The sequence below is a fragment of the Zingiber officinale genome, chromosome 1B, assembly GCF_018446385.1.
Source record: "Zingiber officinale cultivar Zhangliang chromosome 1B, Zo_v1.1, whole genome shotgun sequence".
In the NCBI taxonomy this organism is placed as follows: domain Eukaryota; kingdom Viridiplantae; phylum Streptophyta; class Magnoliopsida; order Zingiberales; family Zingiberaceae; genus Zingiber; species Zingiber officinale.
The window spans coordinates 109,452,373-109,478,719 of record NC_055986.1 but is presented as its reverse complement, the minus strand read 5'-3'; the positions used below and the strand labels follow the sequence as shown (position 1 = coordinate 109,478,719).

Here is a 26,347-nt window from a genome sequence, read left to right as displayed (position 1 = left end):
GTCTCGAACTAACCTTGTTTTGCAGGAAAGTTGTTCGCTGGAAAAAGGTGGTCCGGGCGCCCGGAGGGGATCCGGGCGCCCGGGAGGCACCCGGGCGCCCTGGAGGCAAAAATTATCCTGACCGCGCGTCGCCACATGGAGCTCGTTGGTTGGACTTTCCACGTCTAACCAGGGCGCCTGGAAGGGATCCAGGGCGCCCCGAGCTTCATATAAAAGATGGGGCAGAGGCAGAGATCAGAATCAACTCAGAACTCTTAGACTGCTTGCTCTGCTGCTCTGCGCTCCAACGACACTAACGAAGCTCCGACAACGTTCTCTTGTCCTTGTGGTTTTCTTTCTGTCGGTATAGCTTTGTTTTAATTTTAATTAGCATTCCTTGTACTGTTTTTGTAATCATTATTTCGAATTGCTAGTGAATTGCCCAACGAAAGTACTCACGGAGTACGGGCCTTCAAGTAGGAGTCGTCACAGGCTCCGAACGAAGTAAAAAACATTGTGTTCATCTGTCTAAGCTGTTTATTTCCACTGTGCTTAACTCTTTTATACTCATTGTTTTTCGAATCGATATTCACCCCCCCCTCTATCGACGTTTCACGATCCAACACACACAACTTAATTTTATCAATAATAATTCATTCCACTAGAGAACTATTATTGAACTACCGCACTAATCCCAAATTACATTTTTGGACTCCTTATTATGAGTGTGTTAGTCTCCCTGTATTTAAGATGTCAAATGTCTACTAATTAAGTGAGTTACTGACAACTCATTTAATTAATATCTTCATCCAAGAATAGTACCACTCAACCTTATCGTCATGTCGGACTAAGTCCACCTGCAGGGTTTAACATGACAATCTTTATGAGCTCATCTTGGGGACATTATCAACATAGATTACTAGGACACATTTTCCTTCTATAATCAACAACACACACTATAAGTGATATCATTTCCCAACTTATCGGGCTTATTGATTCATCAAACTAAATCTCACCCATTGATAAATTAAAGAAATAAATATCAAATATATGTGTTTGTTATTATATTAGGATTAAGAGCACACACTTCCATAATAACTGAGGTATTTGTTCCTTTATAAATTCAGTATAAAAGAAACAACCTCAAATGGTCCTACTCAATATACTCTAAGTGTACTAGTGCAATTATATAGTCAAGATAAATTAATTCCTAATTACACTACGACCTTCCAATGGTTTGTTTCTTTCCATTTTGGTCGTGAGCTACTGTTTATAATTTATAAGGTACTGATAACATCATCTTCTGTATGTGGCACCACATACTATGTTATCTACAATATAAATTAATTGAACAACTACAACTAAATGTAGACAATTTGACCAAATGTGATTCTTAATTCAAAATAAATGTTTACAAAAGCTTAGGCTTTCAGTATACACTCTAACATACACAACTATGTAGTTAAATATATTAAATAGCTCACACGGTTGTACTAAAAATACAACCACGCAGTTATATATATTAAACAACTCACGCGGCTATGCTAAAAACATAGCGGGAAAATAAACGGGAAGTCCATACAACCAAAACAACACAATGTGTGTCGGCATGGCTTAAACACAAATACAATACCAAAACAATAAAATAGTCACATGGCTAAACACTAATATAAAGCTAAATCAATAAAGAATATATATAAAGAAATCAAGAGAGAGGTAAACCATCTTCTGATGTGACATGGGACCAGCAGTCAGGATACTCCAAGTGACACGACATATCTATGTGCTAACCTGAAAACAACATGAAAAATAAGGGGTAGTGAGTTCAACAACTCAGCGGGTATCAAGCGGACATGCATAGTAAAATATAACTATTAATAATAATCATGGAGTACAGTCTTCTGACTAATAACATGAAATGAAAAACTGAATAATAGAAGAAACTATACTCACCAAGACCTCCTATCCGAACATAAGGGTGTGAACCTCACCAACAGATGCAGGGCCATCAGACCAAATACATAATGTATCCTGTATGCATGTCAAATATATGCATCCACCAAAATACAACATCCAAAATGCAGTAATCATAAGCAATAAATGTAATCCATTCATATGATGCAAATAACATGGTCACCCTTGACGCAAGTCAGCCATCTCACACACGATAGTGAGACCGAGTGGGTAGGGTTATGACAACTGTGCACTCTGCCATCACTACTCCTGAGTGACCGAGTGGACAGGATGCTGTTGGAGTACACCTATCCTCCTACCCCAAACAGAGTGGGGGAGTCAAAGCTCTCATCTCCCTGTGTCATAGTCAAGAGGAGGGATCCCTGCCCGCTACCACACTGCAGTCAACACTACCCATGAGTGGGCCAACGGAGCCTGACAGAGCAAAATTGCCACACACCTTGCCTGATAAACCACTAACCCATGAGTGGGTGTGTGTGCAGATCATGCAACTGGCGATATGCTCAATAATAATGGAGCTGACAATAACTCAGCGTGCAATCATGCAAGATGGTGCATGACACTAAGCATGTAAATCCTGAAAATACCAACCTCCTCATAATGTGTACCAAAAAGGAACCCAAGTCCATAACAATAATCTAGGTACACATGTCAAATAGTAAACCTAGGTACACATGCCAAGTAGTAAACCTAGGTACACATGTTAAGTAATAAACAAGGTACACATGCCAAGTAATAAACAAGGTACACATGCCAAGTATAAACTAGTAGCCAGACCTGTATCTGGTAATGCACTGTATATCACTATATAAGTACACAATGCAAGAAACAGAAAGACATAATCATAAATGCATAACAGGTAAAAGTATGAGCATACTATAGGTATCAAGTAGTGACATACCAAACAGATATAAACATAACTATTACTACTAGTTATAACCTACTAAACATATCAGAATAACAATATCAAAAGATAAGTCAAAGGTACCCGCCTTTATCTGTCGATCGTGCTAACAATCCCACTTTGAGATGCTCGTCTCGAATCAACGTCCTGCAAATCATATGATAAACAGATTTAGCTACTTACATATGAATTAAATAGCTAAATCAAATTTCCAAACCTATTTTGGATAATTCGTATTAAAATATAATTATTAATTAACCCTAATTAATGATTAACCTCAATTAATTTCCTGTTTCCTTCATATCCATCATCAATCGTTCATTCTCCTCATTAGATTAGATTTATACATGAATCATCTCTAATCTAAAAATCAAACCCCTCATGAATCAACTACACTTAATTCATATAAGTATTGACTAACCCTATTTCATAATCCATCACAACAATACTCAATTAACATCACCATCCATTGTGAACTCATATGTTAATCCAAACCACATCAGATTAACGAATTCCACATCTATACTCATCCAAATCAATTCATTGTATCAACCACTAAGTATCATAAACCCAACATACATAATCCATCACATGATCAGTAGCCATCTACCAATTAAATCTTTATTCAACTTAGATTAACAATTCTAGCCATGTCACCAACCAATCTGGATATAAATTCAAGCATAAATTAATCCAAAACTCACCTAATTTTGTACACTCTTCTGTTGACTTGCAGCCGAAGCGATAACTGTGAGAACTTATGGCTGAAGGATTGTGAAACTACTGTCCTCTATGCCAAGTATCCCAAAACAACACTTACTGACCAGAATTTAGCAGGGTCATATGGTGTTATAGGTTGGATCTGCATCCCATATGCAGATCAGATGAATACCATGGTCGGCACTTGAACAGAAGGAAGAATTGAAATGAAAAAACACAGTGTACCTTCTTATGGACGGAAGAGAGGTGACCAAATGGCTAAGTTGGGCTCGGACGGAGACAGCGACAGCGGTGGATCCAAAACTAGAGCATGTCGGGATTCCTTGCTCTTGGCCGAAGACAGCCCAGCACAGGGCAGCTCGGAGGAAGAGGAAACAGTGAGATGTCATCGCCGTGAGGGGCAGAGGGTGGCTAGGGCACAGAAAAATGAAGAACTTGGGTGCTTGGCTTCTGGCGAGAGGAGATCGGAAGGAACAGCGATGCATCGGCCAGCTGACGCGGCGAAAATCATACAAGAGAGAGTAAAGGCAAAGCCGCGGCAAGGAGTACTGGAGGTAATGGGAATCCTAACCAGCGGTGAGTCAGACGGCGTCGACGCGATCGTGATCTCCTCGGTGGGGAGACGACGGGCAGAGGTGGGGAAGTGGTTGCGGTGGAGAAGAAGCGAGGGTTGGTGCACGAGAGGGAGAGGGTGAGGAATCGGGAGGGGAGAGTTAGGGATCGGCAAAAATATAATTTGAACTTAGGTTTAGGCAAATCAAAACCTAAGTTTACTCCTCAATCAACTCCCTAACTTAATGGAATATCCAAATAGACTTTTCCTAAGCCTATTAATTCATCGTCTTAAATTCATCATACGAGCTCCGAAAAATTTCTAAAAATTCTGTTAAGGTTATTCGTCTATTAAATCTTATTATTTTATTACGGTATTTTACATAAACTGGGTACAACGGGAAGAGGAGAAGGTGAAGTAGTTATGGGAAGAGGAGGATAAAGATCGAAAGTTAAGGAAAGGAGGAGGAAACTTATTGAATGCTAATCGTCGACGACAAACAAAAGACAAAGAAGAATGAAGAGGAAGATGCTGTGGGAAACAATGCAGTGCATCAAAAAGGGAGAACTTTAAAAACCCTAGTAAGGGTTATCTGAAGTCGTTCGATCAAGAGCTTAGAAGAGCAAGATTTAATTTGGGTCGTTGAATTTGAAAAGTTAGCTATCACATCAGATCCCAACAATTGCCTGTCACATCGAATATTTGGTGATGTGAGAATGCGATATGTGGTGGCAAATCACAGGGTGCATTTATAGGGGATGAGAGTAATTAGCAAGTTCAGGATGAAAAAATATGCTCGGTGTGTTGTGCATTAATGATAGGTGATTTGATCAGTTTTCAAGAAATTAAAATGACATTGACCGTAAGCAAGGAGCACTCTTGAGAGGTGAAATCCGATCGGGAGAAAAAGGAAGTGGTGAACAACGACACCTAAGCATGTTCGACATTCGAGCTGAGTGACATTCTATTATGTATTCCCCAGTCAGAGAACAAAGAATTCACGAAGCAATGATAGATAAGTATAATATTTGGTCAAGCCGAACGACAGTCAAGAAAGTAAATGCCTGGCTGAGGATAAGGATTGTAAATAATACTAGAGATCCAGTCAGTCGGACTTGAAGTCTCCTTCAATTAGACTTAAGGGGAAGACTTTTGATACAATGATAAGGGTGCCCCCCCCCCCCCCCAAAAAAAAAAAAAAAAAGGCAGGTGAAGACCTGGAAGATCGGCTGACGAGGTAGTCAAAGTTAAGAAATGGTCAACCTTCAGAATCATCAATTGGGGCAGGGGCACACCTGAATAGGCCATATGGATGATTGACCATCGAGCAGCCGATCAGACCTTGGATGGTCGATCTAACCTCAGGGTGCAATAAGCAGTGATAACCCAGCCGACTGGGCCTTCCGATTATCCGATCATACCTACAGACCGCGGACATATTGCGCCCTTGATGCAAACGAAAAGGCCGAGTCACTCATCATGTCCCGCAAGGTTGAGCGGGCGGTCCTCCTGAGTGATGGTCGGTCAGTCCATTGTGGCCTCTATGGCCCAATGGCTTCGTACTCTCTTTTGGAAGTTTGTGTCATAAAGGACAAAGGATATCCTATAAATAAATGCTTTTGAAGCTTCCAACCTATCAAATCATAGAGATTTGCGAGTTCATTTTAGGAAAGGTATCAGAGTCACTTTATGGTATGTCCTTTCTTATAAGTGCTTTGGAATGCGTGTATAAGTACAAAATCGATACTATAAAAAGGGGTCCACATCTACAGGCGAAGGAATGCGATGCTCTATAATTCTACGAGCTCGTTGCTACAGTTTTCTTCCACCATCGTCTTTCTCATAACTCCATCACTGACTTGAGTGTCATAGGGTCAACAGTAGGGACCCTTTCCCTAGCCCAGCGCTAACGTTTTCTATGTTACGCAGGACAACACGGAGTCTTCCTTTGGTCAACAGCAAAACCATGTTCCCAGCTAACCACCTTCACCGCTTTTGGACAGGATTAACAACATATTCCTTCAATCGTCTCATTAATTATGTAAGTTACAAAAGACAAAAGAGGTGAATATATGGGTAACGAAAGATTCCTCGGAAGGTTATTGTACATTATCCCAGGTTGTATGTCTTACCTTACTCGATAACTCTAACATTCTCTATGATCTCATGATTGCGGAGGTTATGAGAGGTGGTATATAAAAGAGGGTCCTCTCCGTTGGCAAAGTACGCATACTTTACATGTTGCACGCATTTACTGTTGATCTTCCCAATTTCCACTTGGACATTCTACTGACTTGAGCTTCGAAAAGCCTTCGCCAAAGACCCCTTCCCTGATTTTGGGCACTAACGTTATGTCTGCTCTCTTGAGTGTGTACAGAGAAGAGAAAGGTGCTTGGAGTTCTCTTTCTATTCCAATTCATCATCTTTCTTCCCATCGTGAAGTCTTCGGTCGGACAACCACATCTTCAGTTTTCAAATAGGATCATTTATCAACATACTAAATAAATAAAAATAAAATTTTAAAATAAATAAATAAATTTATATTATCAAGCTCAATAAGCAATCAACAAGTTTAAAATGTAAAAGTTTTAAACAAACTTGAATTAAGAGCTTGATAATATCTAAACGAACCAAGTTAAAGCTTATAAAAAATAATCCAAGATAAACTTAAACAATCATTTAAACGACTTAATTCATTTTGGGCTCAACTCGACTTGGTTCGGTTACCTTAGTAAACAAGTTTAAACATCATAAAATTTTATCCGTTTACAGCCCTATTCATGAACGTGTTTTAAACAAAATTAAAATGTAAAAATTTCAAACAATCAAACAAACTTAAAATGTAAAAATTTCAAATATTTAAACAAGCTTGAATTAAGATCTTAATAACATCTAAATAAATCAAACTTAAACTAAGTTCAAACTCATAAAAAATAAACTAAGCTAAATTTAAATAATCATTTAAGCTTAATTCATCTAGGTCAATTCGACTTAAGTTAATGATCTTATCAAATAAGACTGAATATAGTAAAATTTGGTTAAGCTTAGCTCCTTTACCGTATTACTCACGGGCGTGTTTTAAAAGTATGAATCAAATCTGATCATTGGAGATTTGTCCAACTGAGGGATTTTTTTTTTTTTTAATTTCGTCGTCCTTGGTGACACCGCACCAGGTCGCATCTTACTGGCCTTCTAACAATGAGAATGAAAACGCAAAAGGATCGGATCGCATACGACCCTGGTTGTCCTCCTCGCAACCGCTACCGAGGCAATCCGGCGAACTATATATAGCCATTTCCAGGCCGTGAGGAGGCATTCCGTTGCAGCGTGCCTTCACATCCAATCTTCTTCCTCCTCCTCCTCAATCGAGGGATTGCTGTTTGATCGAGTCAAAGATGAATGACGCGGATGTCTCCAATCAGATCCTGCAGATGGTGCGCTTCATCCGCCAGGAGGCGGAGGAGAAGGCGAACGAAATCAACGTCGCCGCCGAGGAGGTATGATCATTCCTCCGTGAGGTTCTAATTGTTTTAGATTCATTAAGATCTTTCATCTTAAGTGTTTCGGGTGTCAGATTTCTTTTTCCCTTCGTTTGATTGAAAGGGTCTCCGATCCCTGTTTTAGATAGAAAAGGGACATTCTGCATCCAGTTGCTAAAAAAAGTGGATGCTACTTTAGTTTTTTTCGAATTGATGTGAGATGCAGGTTTATCTCCATCATCAACAACTCCTAGCGATACATAATCCTAATCTTGCTCGAAAATAGGGATTTCGTTGACATTTTGTTCTTGATCTATACAATTTGTTTATGTATAATTTTAAAAATTTCATATGCTTGTTTTATGTGTGAATCCGAGGAGCATTACTACATGTTTTGAGACGCAATTGAGATGCATCATGCATACATAGACATTGTATTGTATATACCAACTATCATATGTGTTCAATTTCAGGCTGAAGTTCTAAAAATTGCATTTTAAAGAAATTTAAACTCATTTATCATGCCAAGAACAATTCCAGGAGACAATAGCGTTATAGTTTAATTCCCTTAACATGGTACTCTCCTTCTATCTCATAATATTGTTGCATGCCTGCTCTAGTATGTCGCATTTTACCTTGGTGGTGTCTTGGTAAAATGTTTCCCTTTATTAAATGAATATTTTGATACCTTTTTGGTTCTCTTAGGAATTTAACATTGAAAAACTGCAACTTCTTGAGGCTGATAGAAAGAAGATCAGGCAAGAATATGAACGAAAGCAGAAGCAAATTGAGATTCGTAAGAAAATGTAATGTGCCTTACATCTTCCTTTAATACACTTTTTTTTTCTCTTGTGTTGGCATTCCTTCTTTAAATGGCTTCTTACTGTGCCTTGCCTTGTTTTTACTATGAATTTTGTTTTCATGATAGTCGACAAGTTGTCCTTTGTTTTTTTCTAAAAACATTGATGAGATAGAGCTGCGAATTATCACACATCCTGGTGATTCTAGAAGTTAGTGAGTTTTGAAACAATATGAAATTCTTGTTTGGAAAAAGATATTCATCCTGGTACTTCTCCATTGCAAATCAATTTGAAGTACAAGGTCCAGTTCGATCAATATGGTTAGTTCCTCTTCAACCCACTCCTTTTGCGAGGCTAGTAACCATTTCCATATGCCTCTAACTAGGGGAAAATATTATGCTGCTGATCCACAGTGGCCACTGGCAGGATTTGAAGGGTAGGAACTTGTGTACTGATGTAGTAATCTCAACCATGTATTAATGAATGATCTTTTAACTAAAATAAGTATAGTGGGCATATAATACGGACAGCTGGATCTGTCTATGTAGTTATCGTGGTAATTATGTAATAGACAATATGTTAACTTAAATAAGAATACTCGGCGTATACTACAAACAGCTAAATCTAACTAAAATTTTGCAGTAAATAGATGGAACTCAAAAGTTAGCACGACCATATGCCAGTAAAGAAAAATATAAGAGTACTGAGAGATACTCTAACACTGTCTTTCTTTCTCTTTTCGTATCAATCCTACTAAGATTTGTAAATATCCTATGATATTTAGTGGTCTAATTGATCATTAAGTTGGTGCAATCATACAATTATACACCCACTTATTGTGCCTTAGTAGCATCCTGGAGTAAACAATCGGCAGTGTCACATGGAAACTTACTTGTGATCATCCTGTTGAAATTTTCTGTGCAGATGTTTCGTTGAAAATTGCAAAATTCCTTAATATTTACATTTATCTGATTTCAATCTCCATTTGAAGTTGTTATATATTGTTCTTTACAGCGAATACTCCATGCAGCTGAATGCTTCTCGTATAAAAGTTCTTCAAGCACAGGATGGCTTGGTCAACTCCATGAAAGAAGTGGCAGCAAAAGAGCTCCTGCTTGTGAGCAACAACCGGAAAGCTTATGCAAAGCTCCTGAAAGATCTGATAGTCCAGGTAACTTTAGGACAGATGCAATTCAGACATTTCTTTCTGATTCTTATCTGATCAATCATCTAGAAAGATAGCTATTCTAAAAAACAATATCTATATTAGATGTTAGCAAACATTCAAATGTACTTCAGAATTATTTTTTTTAACCTAAAGGGCATACTTACTGATTAGCATGAAAATAAGTTGACTTCTTTTATTTGTTTCGTCTTTCCTTTTTTGCATTTTACAAGTTTTGGGGTAGAAACACCACTAATGTTTTGCCATGCAGAGCTTGCTAAGACTGAAAGAACCAGCCGTTGTATTGCGTTGTCGCAAAGATGACCTTGACCTTGTGGAATCTGTTTTAACCTTGGCAAAGAAAGAATATGCCGACAAATCAAGTGCAAATCCTCCTGACATTGGGATAGACAAGAACATTTTCTTGCCACCACCTCTGAATCCTAAGAATGCTCATGGCTCATATTGGTATTTTTTTTCTTTCCATATTATACTGAGACTCAAAGTATTAAAATCATGGAGCTGCTTATCCTTCTTTTACCTGTATGCTACGTGGAATTCAGGCCCTGATATAATTTTGTTGTTGTTGTTGTTGTTGTTAAAGCTTTCAAAGAAAAAAAGAAGTAATATACTGATTAAAATGATCAATTATATTATGTCATGAATTTGTAAACCACTCATTAATTCTTAGTAATAGATGTGTCTTTCAGTTAATTTAAGTTATTATGGTGCCTATTTTTTTATGGTTATTTTGTGCCTGCTTCAAATCCTGGATAACAGCTGGAATAAACAGCATCCTATAACAATGTAACATGCTGAAACTCTTTATTTATTACATGATTGAGGTTTATACTCAATATGATTGACATCCTGATGTCTGATAGACCTTTGAATTTCTTTCTTGTTATATTTTTCTGTCTAGTGTATCTGCTCCAGTTAAAATAAGCTGACTCTATAGAGATTTACACTGATACCTCCAAAATTGTGTTCAATCCACTCCACTTCTTTGTTGGATTGCACATACCATGAACCATGGAAGTTATGCTTGATAATCGAGTTTAGTAGTTTAGTTTTTAGCTTCATGACTGTCTTCTTAACTTAAATTTCTTTTGTGAATGTAATGGGCTTATATTTCTATAACTTCTTCCGACAGCTAACATTCATTCATTTTTAAGTTTTTGTCTGCGTTTTAAATATTATAATTTTCGAATTAGAAACTTGTTCCTCTTTACTTAAATCTATTAACTTGAGTCTCCACTAACCAAATACTTTCGGTGCTTCAGCTCTGGAGGTGTTGTCTTGGCATCTAGAGATGGTAAAATTGTCTGTGAGAACACACTAGATGCAAGGCTTGATGTTGTCTTCCGGAAGAAACTCCCCGAGGTACTCTCAATTTTCACTTTATCCTCTTACTTTCTCAGAAACGAATTATGTTGAGAAACAGATTAAATCTAGTGAATATATTTGTCCCAAAGTAATTGATAGATCAAGTTCACTCGTTTCCTAGTTTGCAGTAAAACTAGAGTGAGAGAAGCAATATAGTTAGTTGTTCATCAAGATATAGTCATCAAATTAAAGCATTTAGGTAAATGTTTTTCGAACTTGCCAGTATCTACCAAATTCACTAAGATCATAACTTAAATACTCTAATTCTCTTGTTTCATTAGATACATATTCACCACAAAATTTAACTTGATCTTGTTTGTTTGTTGTTACAAACTACTAGATAATGTTCAAATTTGAGAAGTATTTACCTGTACTTGTATCTATCTTTTTTCTTACAACAGCTCATTACTATATGAACTGTACATGCCCTGAGAGATTTGTGTCCTCGCTTTAATCAATCAGATTTTGGTTTAGATAGTTTCATTAAGCATTCTTCATGTTTTTAGCACTATGATGAATTTTCTTGCTAAGATAATTACACACAATTGGGTTTGGTTTGCCTTCAGCTTACCAAGAAAACATCTTCCTCTGTCTCTAATGCAGATCCGGAAGCATCTTTTCGATCAAACAGTTGCTTGATCGCACTTCAAATAAGTCCAGTACTCCAGAATCACGTACAACGGGCTTAATGTTGGCGAGGAATTTATGGGTCAATAAAATAACTGGGATATTGTCCGGCTTTTATTGATTTCTTGAATTAATTTCACTGGAGAGCATTGCTCTACTCTTAAAAGGTAAGATTTGACGTAAAATTATTGTTTTTCCCCCGTGAATAAAAACATTTTGGGCGGTAGTTCTTTTCGCAGCGATCATGAGGACCTTGAGTACCATTTTCGCTAGCACGGCTGATTGTCCTATATATTTATATTCTCAATGCATTTAATTCATTTTGTTAACGTCTAATTGAAACTTACACCCTAAAATTATATTGATTTACTCTGAAGGGCATAAACTGCACCTGGGATATTTGCGGATTGGAATTCATTATGACTAGGACACTTGCGGATTGGAATTCCTTAGCGATTTGACTATTTCCAGCAAAGCCTGTCGCGACGAACCGCCTTCCGCCGCAGCCGCCGCCGCCGTCGCCTTCATTGCCGCCGCCCGCTCCCTCAACTCCCTTCCTCCTTCTGATTCCATCACCCACCTCACCTTCGCCTCCACCTCCTCAGCCGTCACGATTCCCTTCTCGTAACCCTCCATCGCCACCGCCAGCCCCGTCCATTCCACCAGCAACACCTTGTTCAGGCTCTGCTCCGCGTACAGCGGCCACGCTACCATCGCCACCCCGGCGGCGATCGCCTCCAGAGTCGAGTTCCACCCGCAGTGCGTCACGAACGCAGCCACCGCCTCGTGGTTCAGCACCTCCACCTGCGGCGCCCAAGACTCCACCACCACCCCCCTCTGCTTCGTCCGCTCCAAGAAGCCTTCCGGCAAGCAAACGTCCAGTTCATGTGACTCCGGCGAATCTTTGGGCGTCCGTACCACCCAAAGAAACCGCTGCCCGCTCCTTTCTAGGCCGGCGGCGATCTGCTCCAACTGCGCCACCGAGAAGGAGCTCATGCTCCCGAAACAGAGGAACACCACGCTGCCACGTGGCTGCACGTCCAACCATTTCAGGCACTCCGCCCTTTCATTTCCATCGCCGCCGCCGCTGATCAACGGCCCGATACAATGCACTTCCGGCATCCGGCGACTGGGAGCGCACGCCCCGGAGCGCAGAGCATGGACGGTCTCCGATTCTAGCGGTTCGAACGAGTTGATAAAGATCGAGTCAGCCTCGAGCATGCGCTGGAAAATTATAACCAGCCTTTCATAGCTTTCTCCGGTGCGGTCCATCAAGGGACTGGGCATATCAGACGCAGCGATTGGTGGCAGTCCCGGAAAGTGAACCGGCGCGTCGCCAAGCTCGCGGAAGCTGAGCTCGGTGGTCGACTCAACGGCAGGCAGGTAGAGAAAGATGGCGAGGCTAGCGGCACTGGAGGAGAAGAAGATGTGAGTCGGGAGGCGGAGCTCGGCTGTGACGTCGAGGGCGGCGACGCAGAAGAAGTCGAGGACGACGGCGCGGACGTCAGCCGTGAGGCGGTGGGCGACGAGGAAGTCGAGTAGCTGCGAGTTGTTGAGTCGGATGTTCTCCAAGAATGAGGCCAAGGAGCTGCTGCCGGCGGGTGGGTCGGCGGCGGTAGGCGGCGGTAGGCGGTGGAAGGAAATGGAAGGGTAGGCGGCGGAGACACGGGCGAGGAAGGGGTCTAAGGACGGGTGGTTAACGGGGGAGTGCATGATGACGACGGTGACGGCGAAGTCATGGAGGAGGAAGAGTTTCGCGAGTTCGACCATGGGGACGACGTGTCCCATGCCGGTCATGGGATAAAGCACCACCGTTGGCTTCATTGTCTTTGCAGCTCTTTGCTCTGCCCGGGGCCGCTCTCAAGTAACCAACCAAGCGATAAGGGGCATTAGGATAAGCTCGCTTCTCAACCTCAAGATTGCCGTTGAAATTCAGAGTGGGACAAAACATTAAAGGAAGGGACTTCCCAACCCCGCCAATCATTTGTTTCGATATTATTATTCTCTATAATTAACATAGCCTCTCCAATCAATCATCAAAACATTAAATTTATATAAAATTAACACCAAAATATTTTAATCCATACACTAAATTCTACACCAAATATCAAATATAGTATGATGAATGGTACAATATCATCTTTGATATTGCACTATTCATATAACCATATTTGATATAAAAGTAAATGTAATTAATTTAGAATTATTATTTTCTGTCTTTACTTATAAGATAATTAAATATAATTATTATTTTTTATAAATGTAAAATAAATCTATTTAGTACCATATTTAAATTTTATGATGTATATTTGTAAAGATTTAATTTATTAAAATTATAATTTTAATTATAATTACATTTATAAATTATATCACTAATTTCATAAAAAAATATATATAAGAAAATATTTTAAAATAATTATATGCATAAATGTAAAATACATTACGTGATATAAAAAATAAAAATAGTAACAACACCAAATCAAAATATCATTAATAAAAACTTAAAAACATGAGTAACTAAACTTAACAAATAAAAACCATACTTAATAAAGTACACCTAAGCTTAAAATTACTTCAATAATATTATAATACTAATATTCGAAAAGATCACTCCCTATTCCACTAAAATAATTATAAAATTATCCGAAAATATTTGTAGGATTTTGAAATTCTTGATCTTCACCTTGGTATTGATAGAGTTGTGATTCTTCTCCTTGTATTGGAAATGTTTGAGATCCTTCTCCTTGATGTTCTGAGTGAGGTAGTTGGACTTGCATTTTCTTTTGCATAATTTTAATTTGCTTATTGCGAATATATTCACGTATCATCGGGTTAGAGATCGGGTTAAAATCTTTGAACAAAATTTTAATTTCTTCCTTGTAAATCATGATATTTGTCATTTTTTTAGTAACAACAATACTTACATTCATTACCTCAACAAGTTGATATATTAACATTATATATTATTATGCATAATATGATATTTGAAAATGAACATGATTTAAATGCACTAATCATAAAACACTTTGAGGTGTTGACTCTAGATGTTGAGCCCACAGTAAATGATAATAGTCGATTGGAAGAGTTTTTAGCTCAATGCAGACAAATCAAAGATAAAGAAACTCATATTGTGCTTTGAAATGTATTAACTGAGCATTTATGAAAATAATATAATAATTTTGATAGTTAAAATCTTGTAATATTATATTTTCAATTAAGTGGTATTGTTTGTTTTAAATAAAAATCGTAAAATATTTTATTATAATTGTGTGATTTTATAATATTTTAAAATTTATTTATGCCTGGACAATTATGTAATAAAAATTAAAAATGAAAAATCATAATTTTTTATATATATTAATTGGATGTTGAATTTTAAAAAAATTAATTTATCAAATATTAATGAAATATTAATTTTAAATAGAATAATTATCATATAATAATAATAATAATAAATTTAAATGTAAGTTGATAATTAAATTATGAATACAAAAAATAGAATATTTTAAAGAATATTCTTTTTTGGTATGATATGGTATGAGTGGATTGAGCTGAAATAATGTTTGGTACTAAAATTATACTATTTTAGTATGAAAACTACACCAAATATGATGTTATGGGTTGGAGATTGCCTAACAAATCAAATCCATGTTAGAGCTAGGGATGACAATTTCACCCGAACCCGATGGAGGATCCGACATCCGACCCGAATGGAGGAGGGTATGGAGGGACTATCAATACCCGATACACGACTCGAATACCCGATTAAATAATATATATACATATATTAAAGAAAATTTTCTTTTTCTAAAATCAACTTACTATTTTTTGTTGATATTAGTAGGCCTATATAGATGTTTAATCTATTTTTTTTAATTATATATATATATTTTAATAGGATGTTAATTTTAATATATTTTTGTTGAATGATAATAGCTCGATAGAAAGAAGAAAAATTACACGTATAGAATATATCCGGTTCTTTAATGGGTATGGGTATACCCATTGGATATCCTATACCCGATGGGTATGGGTACGGAGGATATAGAATCCGACCCGAATCCGACCCATTGCCATCCCTAGTTAGAGCATTCTGGACATGGGAACCACGTCAAAAATATAATATTCACACATCCTTAGTTTTTTTTTTAAGAAAAACTCTCAATAATTATCTCATATTTTTTTATTATATATATTTCTCATCTCTCATTTATAAAATTTAAATGGCTAACGTAGAATAACATTTATAATTAAAAAAATACATAAATTTTACAGTACATATATCACAATTAATAAATATTTTTTTTCACTAATTACAATCATATCATACCTAAATATACTCAATCAAGTCGTCTCAAAATTGATGATACAGTTGATTATCACGTAACTTTTAATTTCTTTGGAAGTATTCTTGAAATTCTTGAGTAGAACCTTTAAATATTTGTGATGGAAGATCTCATTCATCATCCGACTAATTAACTATGACAGAGGAGACAAGTGGATTTGGGTGAATTATACAGGGTGAAGGAATTAACGTCCCGCCAAGCCCAAGGTTCGACCCCTCAACTTCAAATGGCAAACTTCCATCCACTTACTATCTCAACTATACTCATGGAGGCATGTTGTTCAAAATAATATATGTATACATAATATCCTTCAAATTATCCTAGTAGCAAAATTGTCTTGGACCTTTAATCATTGCCCATCAAAACTGGAACACCTCAAATGTCCGCTCAACATCCTTTCTTGTGATCTTTTGTCATTCCTTAAACATTTTTCTCTTGGAATCTTGAAGCCACGGAAAGCTCTTAACAAATTGTTGGTGCAGTTAGTACTAATAATCAAACTCAAGTTTTGATATATATCAAAAGGTTAAAAGTAGCTCATTCTAGATAGATCTTATTAGTCAGATAATATCCTTTTTATATATTGACCTTGATACCCTCTTTTTCTTTTTGATGTGTGTCAAAAAGGGGAGAGTGTTCATTGGAGAATTATTGGAGAACCCAAGTTAGGTTATCGGGTTAACCTAAGCTAGGGGAAGAATGTCAAGGAATGTTCGAGGAAGAACATTAGAATTCTTTTTGATGTGTGTCAAAAAGGGGGAGAATTATTGGAGAACCCAAGTTAGGTTATCGGGTTAACCTAAGGGGAGAATGTCCAGAGAATGTTCAAGGAAAGAACATTGGACATTGGAAGATGATTGGAAAACCTAAGTTAGGTTATCGGGTTAACCTAACTTGATTATGGGTTTTGTCAAACATCAAAAAGGGGGAGATTGTTGGTGCAACCTTAGGTCAAGGTTGACCTGGTTGACCTGACTCGAGTTGACCTGACTCGAGTTGTATTTTGATGTTTGACTTAGGAAGATTGTCGGTGCAACCTTAGGTCAAGGTTGACCTAGTTGAGTTGCATGTTGATGTTTGACACTCGTGGAAGAGTTGTATTCTTGATATGGGACAAGAATAGATGTTTGGGAGATTGTTGGTGCAACCTTAGGTCAAGGTTGACTTGGTTGACCTGATTCGGGAAAAAGTCCAAGTATGGAAACTTAGCAACGGAAAAGTCCAAGCAGGGAGCTTGGCACTAGAAAAGTCCAAGTATGGAGACTTGGCACTGGAAAAGTCCAAGCAGGGAGCTTGGCACGCGAAGAGTCCAAGTATGGAGACTTGGCACGGAAAAGTCCTAACTGGGATGTTAGGCAGTGTGGAAAGTCCTGGTGAGTGAAGCCAGGCAGTGGGAAAGTCCTAACTGGGATGTTAGGCAGTTGAAAAGTCCTGGTGAGTGAAGCCAGGCAGTCGGGAAATACTGGTAAGTGAATCCAGGTGAAAATCCTAGTGAGTGAAGCTAGGTGAAGGTGAAAGTCCTGGTGAGTGAAGCCAGGCATTCGGGAAAATCCTGGTGAGTGAAGCCAGGTGAAAATCCTAGTGAGTGAAGCTAGGTGAATGAGAAAGTCCTAACTGGAATGTTAGGCAGTTGGAAAGTCCTGGTGAGTGAAGCCAGGCAGTTGTGGAAATCCTGGTGAGTAAAGCCAGGTGAAAACCCTAGTGAGTGAAGCTAGGTGAAAGTCCTGGTGAGTGAAGCCGGGCAAGGGAAAATCCAGATGGATCAAGGGTGATCGGACATCTGGTGATGGGAAGTCCAAGTAGGTCATAGGAGTGACCGGATACTTGATACGGAGAGAAAAGTCTAAGTGGGTCAAAGGGATTGACCGGACACTTAGCGGGGAGTCCTAGCAGGTCAAGGGAGTGACCGGATGCTAGGCGCAATGTACCAACAGGTCAAGATTGACCGGATGTTGGTTTGGACTTGGTTTGGGCGAAAACCATGAGCTGGATCGATCTGGTGATCGATCCAGTGATACCGAGAATATTCTGATCGGTCTGGTGACCGATCAGTAACACATCAGTAGCATACTGTGTGTTAACTGATCGGTCTGGTGACCGATCAGGAGTCGATCAGAAGCCGAAAGGAGCGAGGCGCAAGAGGGGTTGATCGGTCTGGGGACCGATCAGCACAAAGCCTGATCGGTCCCCGGACCGATCAGGAGGTTCCCTGATCGGTCCATGGACCGATCAGGGACGGAACAGAAGCGAAGGAGGAGGGAATGGATCGGTCTGTGGACCGATCCACATGAAGCCTGATCGGTCCACAGACCGATCCAGGCACTAGCCGTTGTGACGCAATGGCTAGATTTCTTCTGTGTTTCTTCGTTTTCTTCGCAGGTTATAAAAGGAGGGCTGCTGCTGCGAGCCTTCTACTTCTTCTTCCTTCTTCCTGTTCTTGGTGCTACTAAGCTTGCTGTTGAGCTTTGTTGAGCTGCTTTGAAGCTTCGCGTGAGCTTCCGGCTGGGTCACCTGCTGTTGTAGGCGCTTGGAAGCTGCTGCTTCTTCCAGTCGAAGAGAAGGCAAGAAAGTTTACATTTGTATTGTACTTTATTTCTTGTTTTCCTTGTACTCTTTTCTTGCTGTTGCAAGAAGTTTCTGTGGCGAGGTTTCTCCACCCAGAAGGAGTGTTTTTATTAGCCGGTTTTCCGGGGACTCATCCACCGACGGATTGATTGGGTTCGTCCACCTTACGGACACGCCGAGGAGTAGGAGCATCATCTCCGAACCTCGTACATCGCTGTGTTAAGGTTTGATATTCTTCCTTTCGTTTCTAGTTTATTTTTCCGCTGCGCTAACGAATTGTAGGAAGAAACGAGCGATTTGGGGCGGCTATTCACACCCCCCTCTCTAGCCGAGTACGTAGGATCCTAACAAGTGGTATCAGAGCGAGGTCGCTCTTCGCCGGATTAACACCCGAGGGAGCACAAGCTAGAGATGGATCAACTCGGAGAGGACATCACGATTCCACCCTTCTACGATTGCGACGACTTCGCGTTTTGGAAGGTAAGAATGAAATATTTTCTTATGACTAATCTTGAGAATTGGAGGTGTGTGCAAGTAGGTTTCACTCCTCCGGAGGATGAAGAAGGAAAACCTCTCAAGAAGAAGAGGTGGACGAAGGAGCAAATCCACAGATCAACCATCAACGATGAGGTAACGAAAATCATTGAATTTTCTTTACCTAATGATGTTTTGTGTAGGATAGGTGGGTATAACGATGCCAAGGAGTTGTGGAATAACTTGGCAAAGCTCCATGAGGAGAACTCCACTTCAAGTCATGAAGAGGAGTCAAGTGAGCCAAGGAGCTCACTTCATGAAGGAATGAATTTAGAAGTTGAGGGCCACTCAACATCTAAAGAAGAAGAGGAGGAGAGTTCTTCTTCAAGTTCGGAGCAAGAAGAAGAAGAAGCGTCTACCTCCGGAAGGGATGAAGAAGAGAGCTTTCATCCACCCTCAAACCTAGGTAACTCAAGCATTTTAAGTTCTAGCAAATTACACATAATGTGCTTTGAGTGTAGGGAGTATGGACATTACAAGAGTAAATGTCCAAAGAGAGTTAGAAAGACTCCACCGGCGCCAAAGGTCAAGGAAGCCGGAGTCCCAACACGCAAGGGCAAGGAGCACGTGGTGTGCTTCCAATGCAAGCGAAGGGGACATTATCGGAGCCAATGTCCGAGAGGGAGGCAATCTCACAAGGACAAGAGATCGAGCACATGTATAGGGGGAGCTAGGGCAAACCCTAAGGTAATCTCTAAGGCACATTCTTGCAATTCTAGTAGGATGCATGCTAGTAGCCTTATTGCTATTGTCAAGAATGATAAGCATGTTAATTATAGAAATCGATACACATGCTTAGGTGCCAAACATGTGAGCCTAGATAAGGATAACACTAGGAAAGCCAACCCTAGAATTAACCCATCTAAGGCTAAGGAAAACCTAGGTAGGAATCCAAAATCATCTAGACATATGCCTAGGAATACCTCAAAGAAAAATGATAAATTAAAACTTGAGGTATTAGAGAAAGAAAATCAAGTCTTGAGGTCAAGACTTGACTCTCTAGAAAAGGCTCTTGAGGATTTGACTCTAGGGTCTAGGGGTCAAAACCCAAGTCCAAGGACAAGAAAGGTTTGAGTTACAAACCTAAGTCCCAAATGGTCAAGCCCACTTATCATAATGTTCCATTCGATTATGGAACAAAACCTAGGGCTAGGAAGACCACCACCAAGGTCACAAGGGGAGTCACCCCTAGAGTTGATCTTGATGAGTCCCAAATGACCAAGGCTTCAAAGCCTAAGAGGGTCATTAGAAGGGTTGCTAGGGAAGTTATCCCTAGTGAATATTTAGTGAACCCAATAAGCTCGAATAGGTATTGGGTTCCTAGGAGCATCTTCTCTACCCCATAGATGGGTTAGAGAGTGCCAACTCCGATTAGAAGGGTAGTTAGCCCAACTTTGAGGAAATTGACACTCAAGGAGCATTTTCAAGGTTTTGTTAACCTTTGAAAATGAAATAGAATTACTAGTTACTCCTTGAAGAGCTAAATGTGCCTAATGGTGGAAATATCATTTTTAATCTTAAGTGGCACAATTTGAGGAAAACCTAGGGAAATACCATAATTGGGATTTTGGTTTCTCTTAGGGATATAAGGGCAATCTAGGATTAGATGTTAAATTAGCTAAGTGATTAAGGATACTTAGATAGGTAATCTAGGTATTTCATTTGTGCTAACTTACCATGATTGTTTGTCATATGCCATGTCATGACATCATATTTAATTTATGATCATTTGAAATGTCATGATAATGCTTAGGTTATTTATATGTCATGCTTTAGTTAAAATTCAAACTTTATGCCATGACATCATGACATTGGCACATGTTTTCATTTATGATACCATTTTATGCCATGTCATCATCTCTTGCATTAATAATCAATTGAATTGATTTAAGGATGAAAAACACATTTTGATATTGAGATCAAATTTGTGTTTAGAAAATGCATGAGAACTTAGTCTAAGATACCTAAACTCATATCTCACATCAAATTGACTTGAATGTGGTTTGATACACCTTAGATGTGTGTGAGATATTAGGATCATGAGTTAGGATCAAGATGCATTGTCCTTGTACCTAGATGACCCTAATTCAAGAAATTAAGGATCATAGGGAAAGCTTGTGTACAAGTCATGTACATCTAGCCCTAAGATTATGGTCCTAAATTCAAATGGTTTTAAAAGCATTTTAAAATTGATTTGAAAAACCTTGATGAAGCTTTCCTAGTGATAGCATTCATCATTGAACATTGTGATACAAAGTTGAGTTAAACTTGAACTATTTCAAAGGTTTTGAACTTTGTATCAAGATTGAAAAATGGAAGTTATTTTCATAGAAAACTATTTTTCCATGATAGTATATGTTTATGAGGAATGTATCCACAAAATTTCACAATTTTTCGAATTTTTTGGAATTTTCTAGGAGTTTCTGAATTTCGGGAAGGAAATTTCAGAAATTTCCTGTCAGAGTCTGGATCGGTCTGGGGACCGATCCAGGGAAGTCCTGATCGGTCTGTGGACCGATCCAGTGAAGCATGGATCGGTCTGCAGACCGATCCAGTAAGAACTAGAGAGCTTGGTGCGATCTGGTGAAGGCCTGATCGGTCTGGGGACCGATCAGAGCGTGCCAGTTTCTGATTTTCAGCTGTTGGTCTGAAATTTGAGCTGGAAGTTGGGTTTTGTGGATTACTAAAGGTTTGGAACTCACAAAGACATTGTTGGTGCAATGGTCAAGGGGGAGTTGACCTTTAGGGGGAGTTTTACCTAATTGTCAAGGGGGAGTTGACTTTTAGGGGGAGTTTTTACTCTTTTAGACTTTTGAGGATTAGTGATATGGGATTATCACAAAGTTGATTGTTGAGTTTAGTATCAAAGGGAAAATTAAGAGTTTCAATGAAAGGTATGGGACTTTCATTAGGAAGAAACTCTTGACCTTGATACCCTCTTTTTCTTTTTGATGTGTGTCAAAAAGGGAAGAGTGTTCATTGGAGAATTATTGGAGAACCCAAGTTAGGTTATCGGGTTAACCTAAGCTAGGGGAAGAATGTCAAGGAATGTTCGAGGAAGAACATTAGAATTCTTTTTGATGTGTGTCAAAAAGGGGGAGAATTATTGGAGAACCCAAGTTAGGTTATCGGGTTAACCTAAGGGGAGAATGTCCAGAGAATGTTCAAAGAAAGAACATTGGACATTGGAAGATGATTGGAAAACCTAAGTTAGGTTATCGGGTTAACCTAACTTGATTATGGGTTTTGTCAAACATCAAAGGGGAGATTTTGGACCTTGGAAGGTCAAGGTTCACCTGGTTGACCTGACTCGAGTTGTATTTTGATGTTTGACTTAGGAAGATTGTCGGTGCAACCTTAGGTCAAGGTTGACCTAGTTGAGTTGCATGTTGATGTTTGACACTCGTGGAAGAGTTGTATTCTTGATATGGGACAAGAATAGATGTTTGGGAGATTGTTGGTGCAACCTTAGGTCAAGGTTGACCTGGTTGACCTGATTCGGGAAAAAGTCCAAGTATGGAAACTTGGCAACGGAAAAGTCCAAGCAGGGAGCTTGGCACTAGAAAAGTCCAAGTATGGAGACTTGGCACTGGAAAAGTCCAAGCAGGGAGCTTGGCACGTGAAGAGTCCAAGTATGGAGACTTGGCACGGAAAAGTCCTAACTGGGATGTTAGGCAGTGTGGAAAGTCCTGGTGAGTGAAGCCAGGCAGTGGGAAAGTCCTAACTGGGATGTTAGGCAGTTGAAAAGTCCTGGTGAGTGAAGCCAGGCAGTCGGGAAATACTGGTAAGTGAATCCAGGTGAAAATCCTAGTGAGTGAAGCTAGGTGAAGGTGAAAGTCCTGGTGAGTGAAGCCAGGCATTCGGGAAAATCCTGGTGAGTGAAGCCAGGTGAAAATCCTAATGAGTGAAGCTAGGTGAATGAGAAAGTCCTAACTGGGATGTTAGGCAGTTGGAAAGTCCTGGTGAGTGAAGCCAGACAGTTGTGGAAATCCTGGTGAGTAAAGCCAGGTGAAAACCCTAGTGAGTGAAGCTAGGTGAAAGTCCTGGTGAGTGAAGCCGGGCAAGAGAAAATCCAGATGGATCAAGGGTGATAGGACATCTGGTGATGGGAAGTCCAAGTAGGTCATAGGAGTGACCGGATACTTGGTACGGAGAGAAAAGTCTAAGTGGGTCAAAGGGATTGACCGGACACTTAGCGGGGAGTCCTAGCAGTCAAGGGTGGCCGGATGCTAGGCATAATAAACAGGTCAAGATTGACGGATGTTGGTTTGGACTTGGTTTGGGCGAAAACCATGAGTGGATCGATCGATGATCGATCCGGTGATCTGAAATATTCGATCGGCGGTGACCGATCGATAACACATCGATAGCATCGTGTGTTAACGATCGGTGACCGATCGAGTCGATCGGCCGAAAGGAGCGAGGCGCAGAGGGGTTGATCGATGCGGGGACCGATCGGCTATCGGTCCGGACCGATCGGAGGTTCCTGATCGGTCCATGGACCGATCGAGGGCGAAACAAGCGAAGGAGGAGGGAATGGATCGGTCTGTGGACCGATCCACATAGAGTCTGATCGGTCCACAGACCGATCCAGGCACTAGCCGTTGCGACGCAACGGCTAGATTTCTTCTGTGTTTCTTCGTTTTCTTCGCAGGTTATAAAAGGAGGGCTGCTGCTGCGAGCCTCCAACTTCTTCTTCTTCCTTCTTCTTGTTCTTGGTGCTGCTAAGCTTGCTGTTGAGCTTTGTTGAGCTGCTTTGAAGCTTCGCGTGAGCTTCCGGCTGGGTCACCTGCTGTTGTAGGCGCTTGGAAGCTGCTGCTTCTTCCAGTCGAAGAGAAGGCAAGAAAGTTTACATTTGTATTGTACTTTATTTCTTGTTTTCCTTGTACTCTTTTCTTGCTGTTGCAAGAAGTGTCTGTGGCGAGGTTTCTCCACCCAGAAGGAGTGTTTTTATTAGCCGGTTTTCCGGGGACTCATCCACCGACGGATTGATTGGGTTCGTCCACCTTACGGACACGCCGAGGAGTAGGAGCATCATCTCCGAACCTCGTACATCGCTGTGTTAAGGTTTGATATTCTTCCTTTCGTTTCTAGTTTATTTTTCCGCTGCGCTAACGAATTGTAGGAAGAAACGAGCGATTTGGGACGGCTATTCACACCCTCCTCTCTAGCCGAGTACGTAGGATCCTAACAATAATCAAACTCAAGTTTTGATATATATCAAAAGGTTAAAAGTAGCTCATTCTAGATAGATCTTATTAGTCAGATAATATCCTTTTTATATATTGTGTATTGTTAATCGTAAAATCAACCTCGGATGTATTTCCTTATAAGACGTTGCTGAAAAAAGATGATTCGTTAAACATGTTAATATCATTACGTGACCATGTAATCCCAAAAAAACATATCATATGCACAAGTCTACAAATGATAATGCTTTAAGCACAAGTGTTGGGACATCATAATCTCATCGAGTAAACCGGTATTTCGAAACGACGAGACAATTATTCCACTGTCAATGCATACAATTAAGATTACACAACATGTTAGGGAAATTGTATCTCTGCTCACACATTTCAAATAAGTGTTGGATATTAGTATAATCATGTCTTTTCAAATATTAGGCCTCGAACACTTCAAGTAACATTGACATAAGTTAAATAAGCATTGGATTACAGTTATTTCAATAATTCTTAGGTACTCATTATAATGATCAGTAATAACTCAATACGCTAATTGATAAATAACCGTTATATATTTCTGAAGTGACGATAAATTTTTTTTTCCATCACATCAACTTTTCTAAATGATTTTTCAAGAAATTGATTATACAAAGGATTAACTCTCTTTGAATTGAGAATCAACATCAAAATATGTCATTAGAATATATCAAGCCATCAGAGAAATAATCATCAAAAAAACGAGCATGCCCGATTTCACAATCCTGATTCAAAAACCTTTTCCTTTATATTATGTCGAAAGAGTTTTGAACTATCTGACATATTAATTATCACTACTCGTAACCAGAGCATTTTTTTTTATTCATCAATATTCTCCACATCTTCTATCAATTTATTTTTTTCCAAAATTCATAGAGCATAAATTAATCTAGATTTTCAATCATTAGGAACAAATATAGATATTTTAATGGTTTAAAAAAATAGAGAGTTAAAAAATGATAGAAAAATAAAATGATGATAATATATTTATAGAAAAAATTTTAAATAAAAATTAATCATTGAACAATAATTAAAAAATAACATTGTTCAATAGATAATAATTTTTATATTTTATTATTTTTATTTCTTTAAAAAACTAAAACACACATTTTAAAAAATAATAAATTAAAGGAGCGGCTCCCTAACGAAAACAAAGGAGCTCCCTCCTATGCTACCTCACAATTTGGGAGGGAGCTCCCTTATCATGTCCAATTAAAGTGTAAAAATAAATCCAACCCAACAATCCGAATCAATCTTTTAAAAAATAATAATAAATTTGGATTAGGAGTTTTTAAATACAAGTTAGATTCAAATTGAAACCTATTTGGATTGATTCAAATTAAAAGGCTTCTGGATTAGAGATTTTTGAATTAAATTCCGATTGATCCAAATTTAATTTTTTGTGAATTTATCTAAATTAAATAAAATTTTATTTTAAAAATTAAAATATTTAAATATTAAGATAATAATTAAATATTAAGATAAATGACCAAGTTACTAAGTGTCAAACGAGAATGTCCTCTGAACGATCTCCGATCGTCCGTTCCGAATAAAAATTATAATTTGATGAGGACGATAAATCCAGAAAGAGATCGTAACTATTTGGGACTGGATCGTGACCGCGATCCAACCACAAATACGAATGACACATCTTCTGAACTATAAAAAATAGTCCAAGAAATCCTATCTCCAAGTTTAGGGATTCAAATTACATTCAGATTGAAATCGAATTTAATTGTTTTAGAATTTTTTTTCAACCCACCACCTGAATCTGAAAGAGCTCCAATTGTGAATATCTTATAAGAATTACAAAACCATAATTGATGCTCAATATTTTTACACATTAAATATATATTCTAGTAATAATAATTACAATTTTATATCTTATAATACATATTTTTGTGTTCATACAACTAATGGGATTAATAGGACTGTAAATGAACCAAGCGTTCATGAACAAGCTTGGTGTTCAACTTGGTAAGAGCTTATTTATGTTCGTTCAATATATATTAGATTAATTAAACAAACAAAGCTTGAACAGCTCGTTAAGCTAAACAAATAAGTTTGAACACATATGTGTTCAGCTCGTTAACATT

General features: G+C 38.8%; 2 protein-coding genes and 1 long non-coding RNA gene across 4 annotated transcripts; 1 reads left to right on the top strand and 2 right to left on the bottom strand.

Annotated features, from left to right (window-relative positions):
* Positions 1-2,230: 2,230 nt before the first annotated feature.
* Positions 2,231-4,337, bottom strand: LOC121986849. Its single transcript, XR_006113427.1, has 3 exons — positions 3,803-4,337; positions 3,562-3,719; positions 2,231-3,004 (listed from the first exon to the last, which is right to left on the bottom strand). It is a non-coding gene; the product is annotated as an uncharacterized LOC121986849 (long non-coding RNA).
* Positions 4,338-7,267: 2,930 nt separating this feature from the next.
* On the top strand, positions 7,268-12,106 carry LOC121971686 (V-type proton ATPase subunit E-like). 2 transcript variants are annotated; one of them, XR_006109193.1, is made up of 7 exons: positions 7,268-7,627; positions 8,315-8,415; positions 9,424-9,580; positions 9,846-10,042; positions 10,858-10,957; positions 11,564-11,754; positions 11,965-12,106. XR_006109193.1 is itself a non-coding variant. In XM_042523075.1 (6 exons), exons 1-6 carry the CDS (start codon positions 7,526-7,528, stop codon positions 11,597-11,599), a joined length of 693 nt encoding a protein of 230 aa, XP_042379009.1. In that variant the 5' UTR covers positions 7,268-7,525; the 3' UTR covers positions 11,600-11,766. The 2 variants fall into 2 exon arrangements, 1 of the variants encoding a protein (XP_042379009.1); XM_042523075.1 differs by lacking the exon at positions 11,965-12,106 and having other exon boundaries at positions 11,564-11,766.
* On the bottom strand, positions 11,924-13,431 carry LOC121971676 (anthocyanidin 5,3-O-glucosyltransferase-like). The gene has a single exon (XM_042523059.1). It carries the CDS (start codon positions 13,409-13,411, stop codon positions 12,011-12,013), a length of 1,401 nt encoding a protein of 466 aa, XP_042378993.1. The 5' UTR covers positions 13,412-13,431; the 3' UTR covers positions 11,924-12,010.
* Between the last annotated feature and the right edge of the window lie 12,916 nt (positions 13,432-26,347).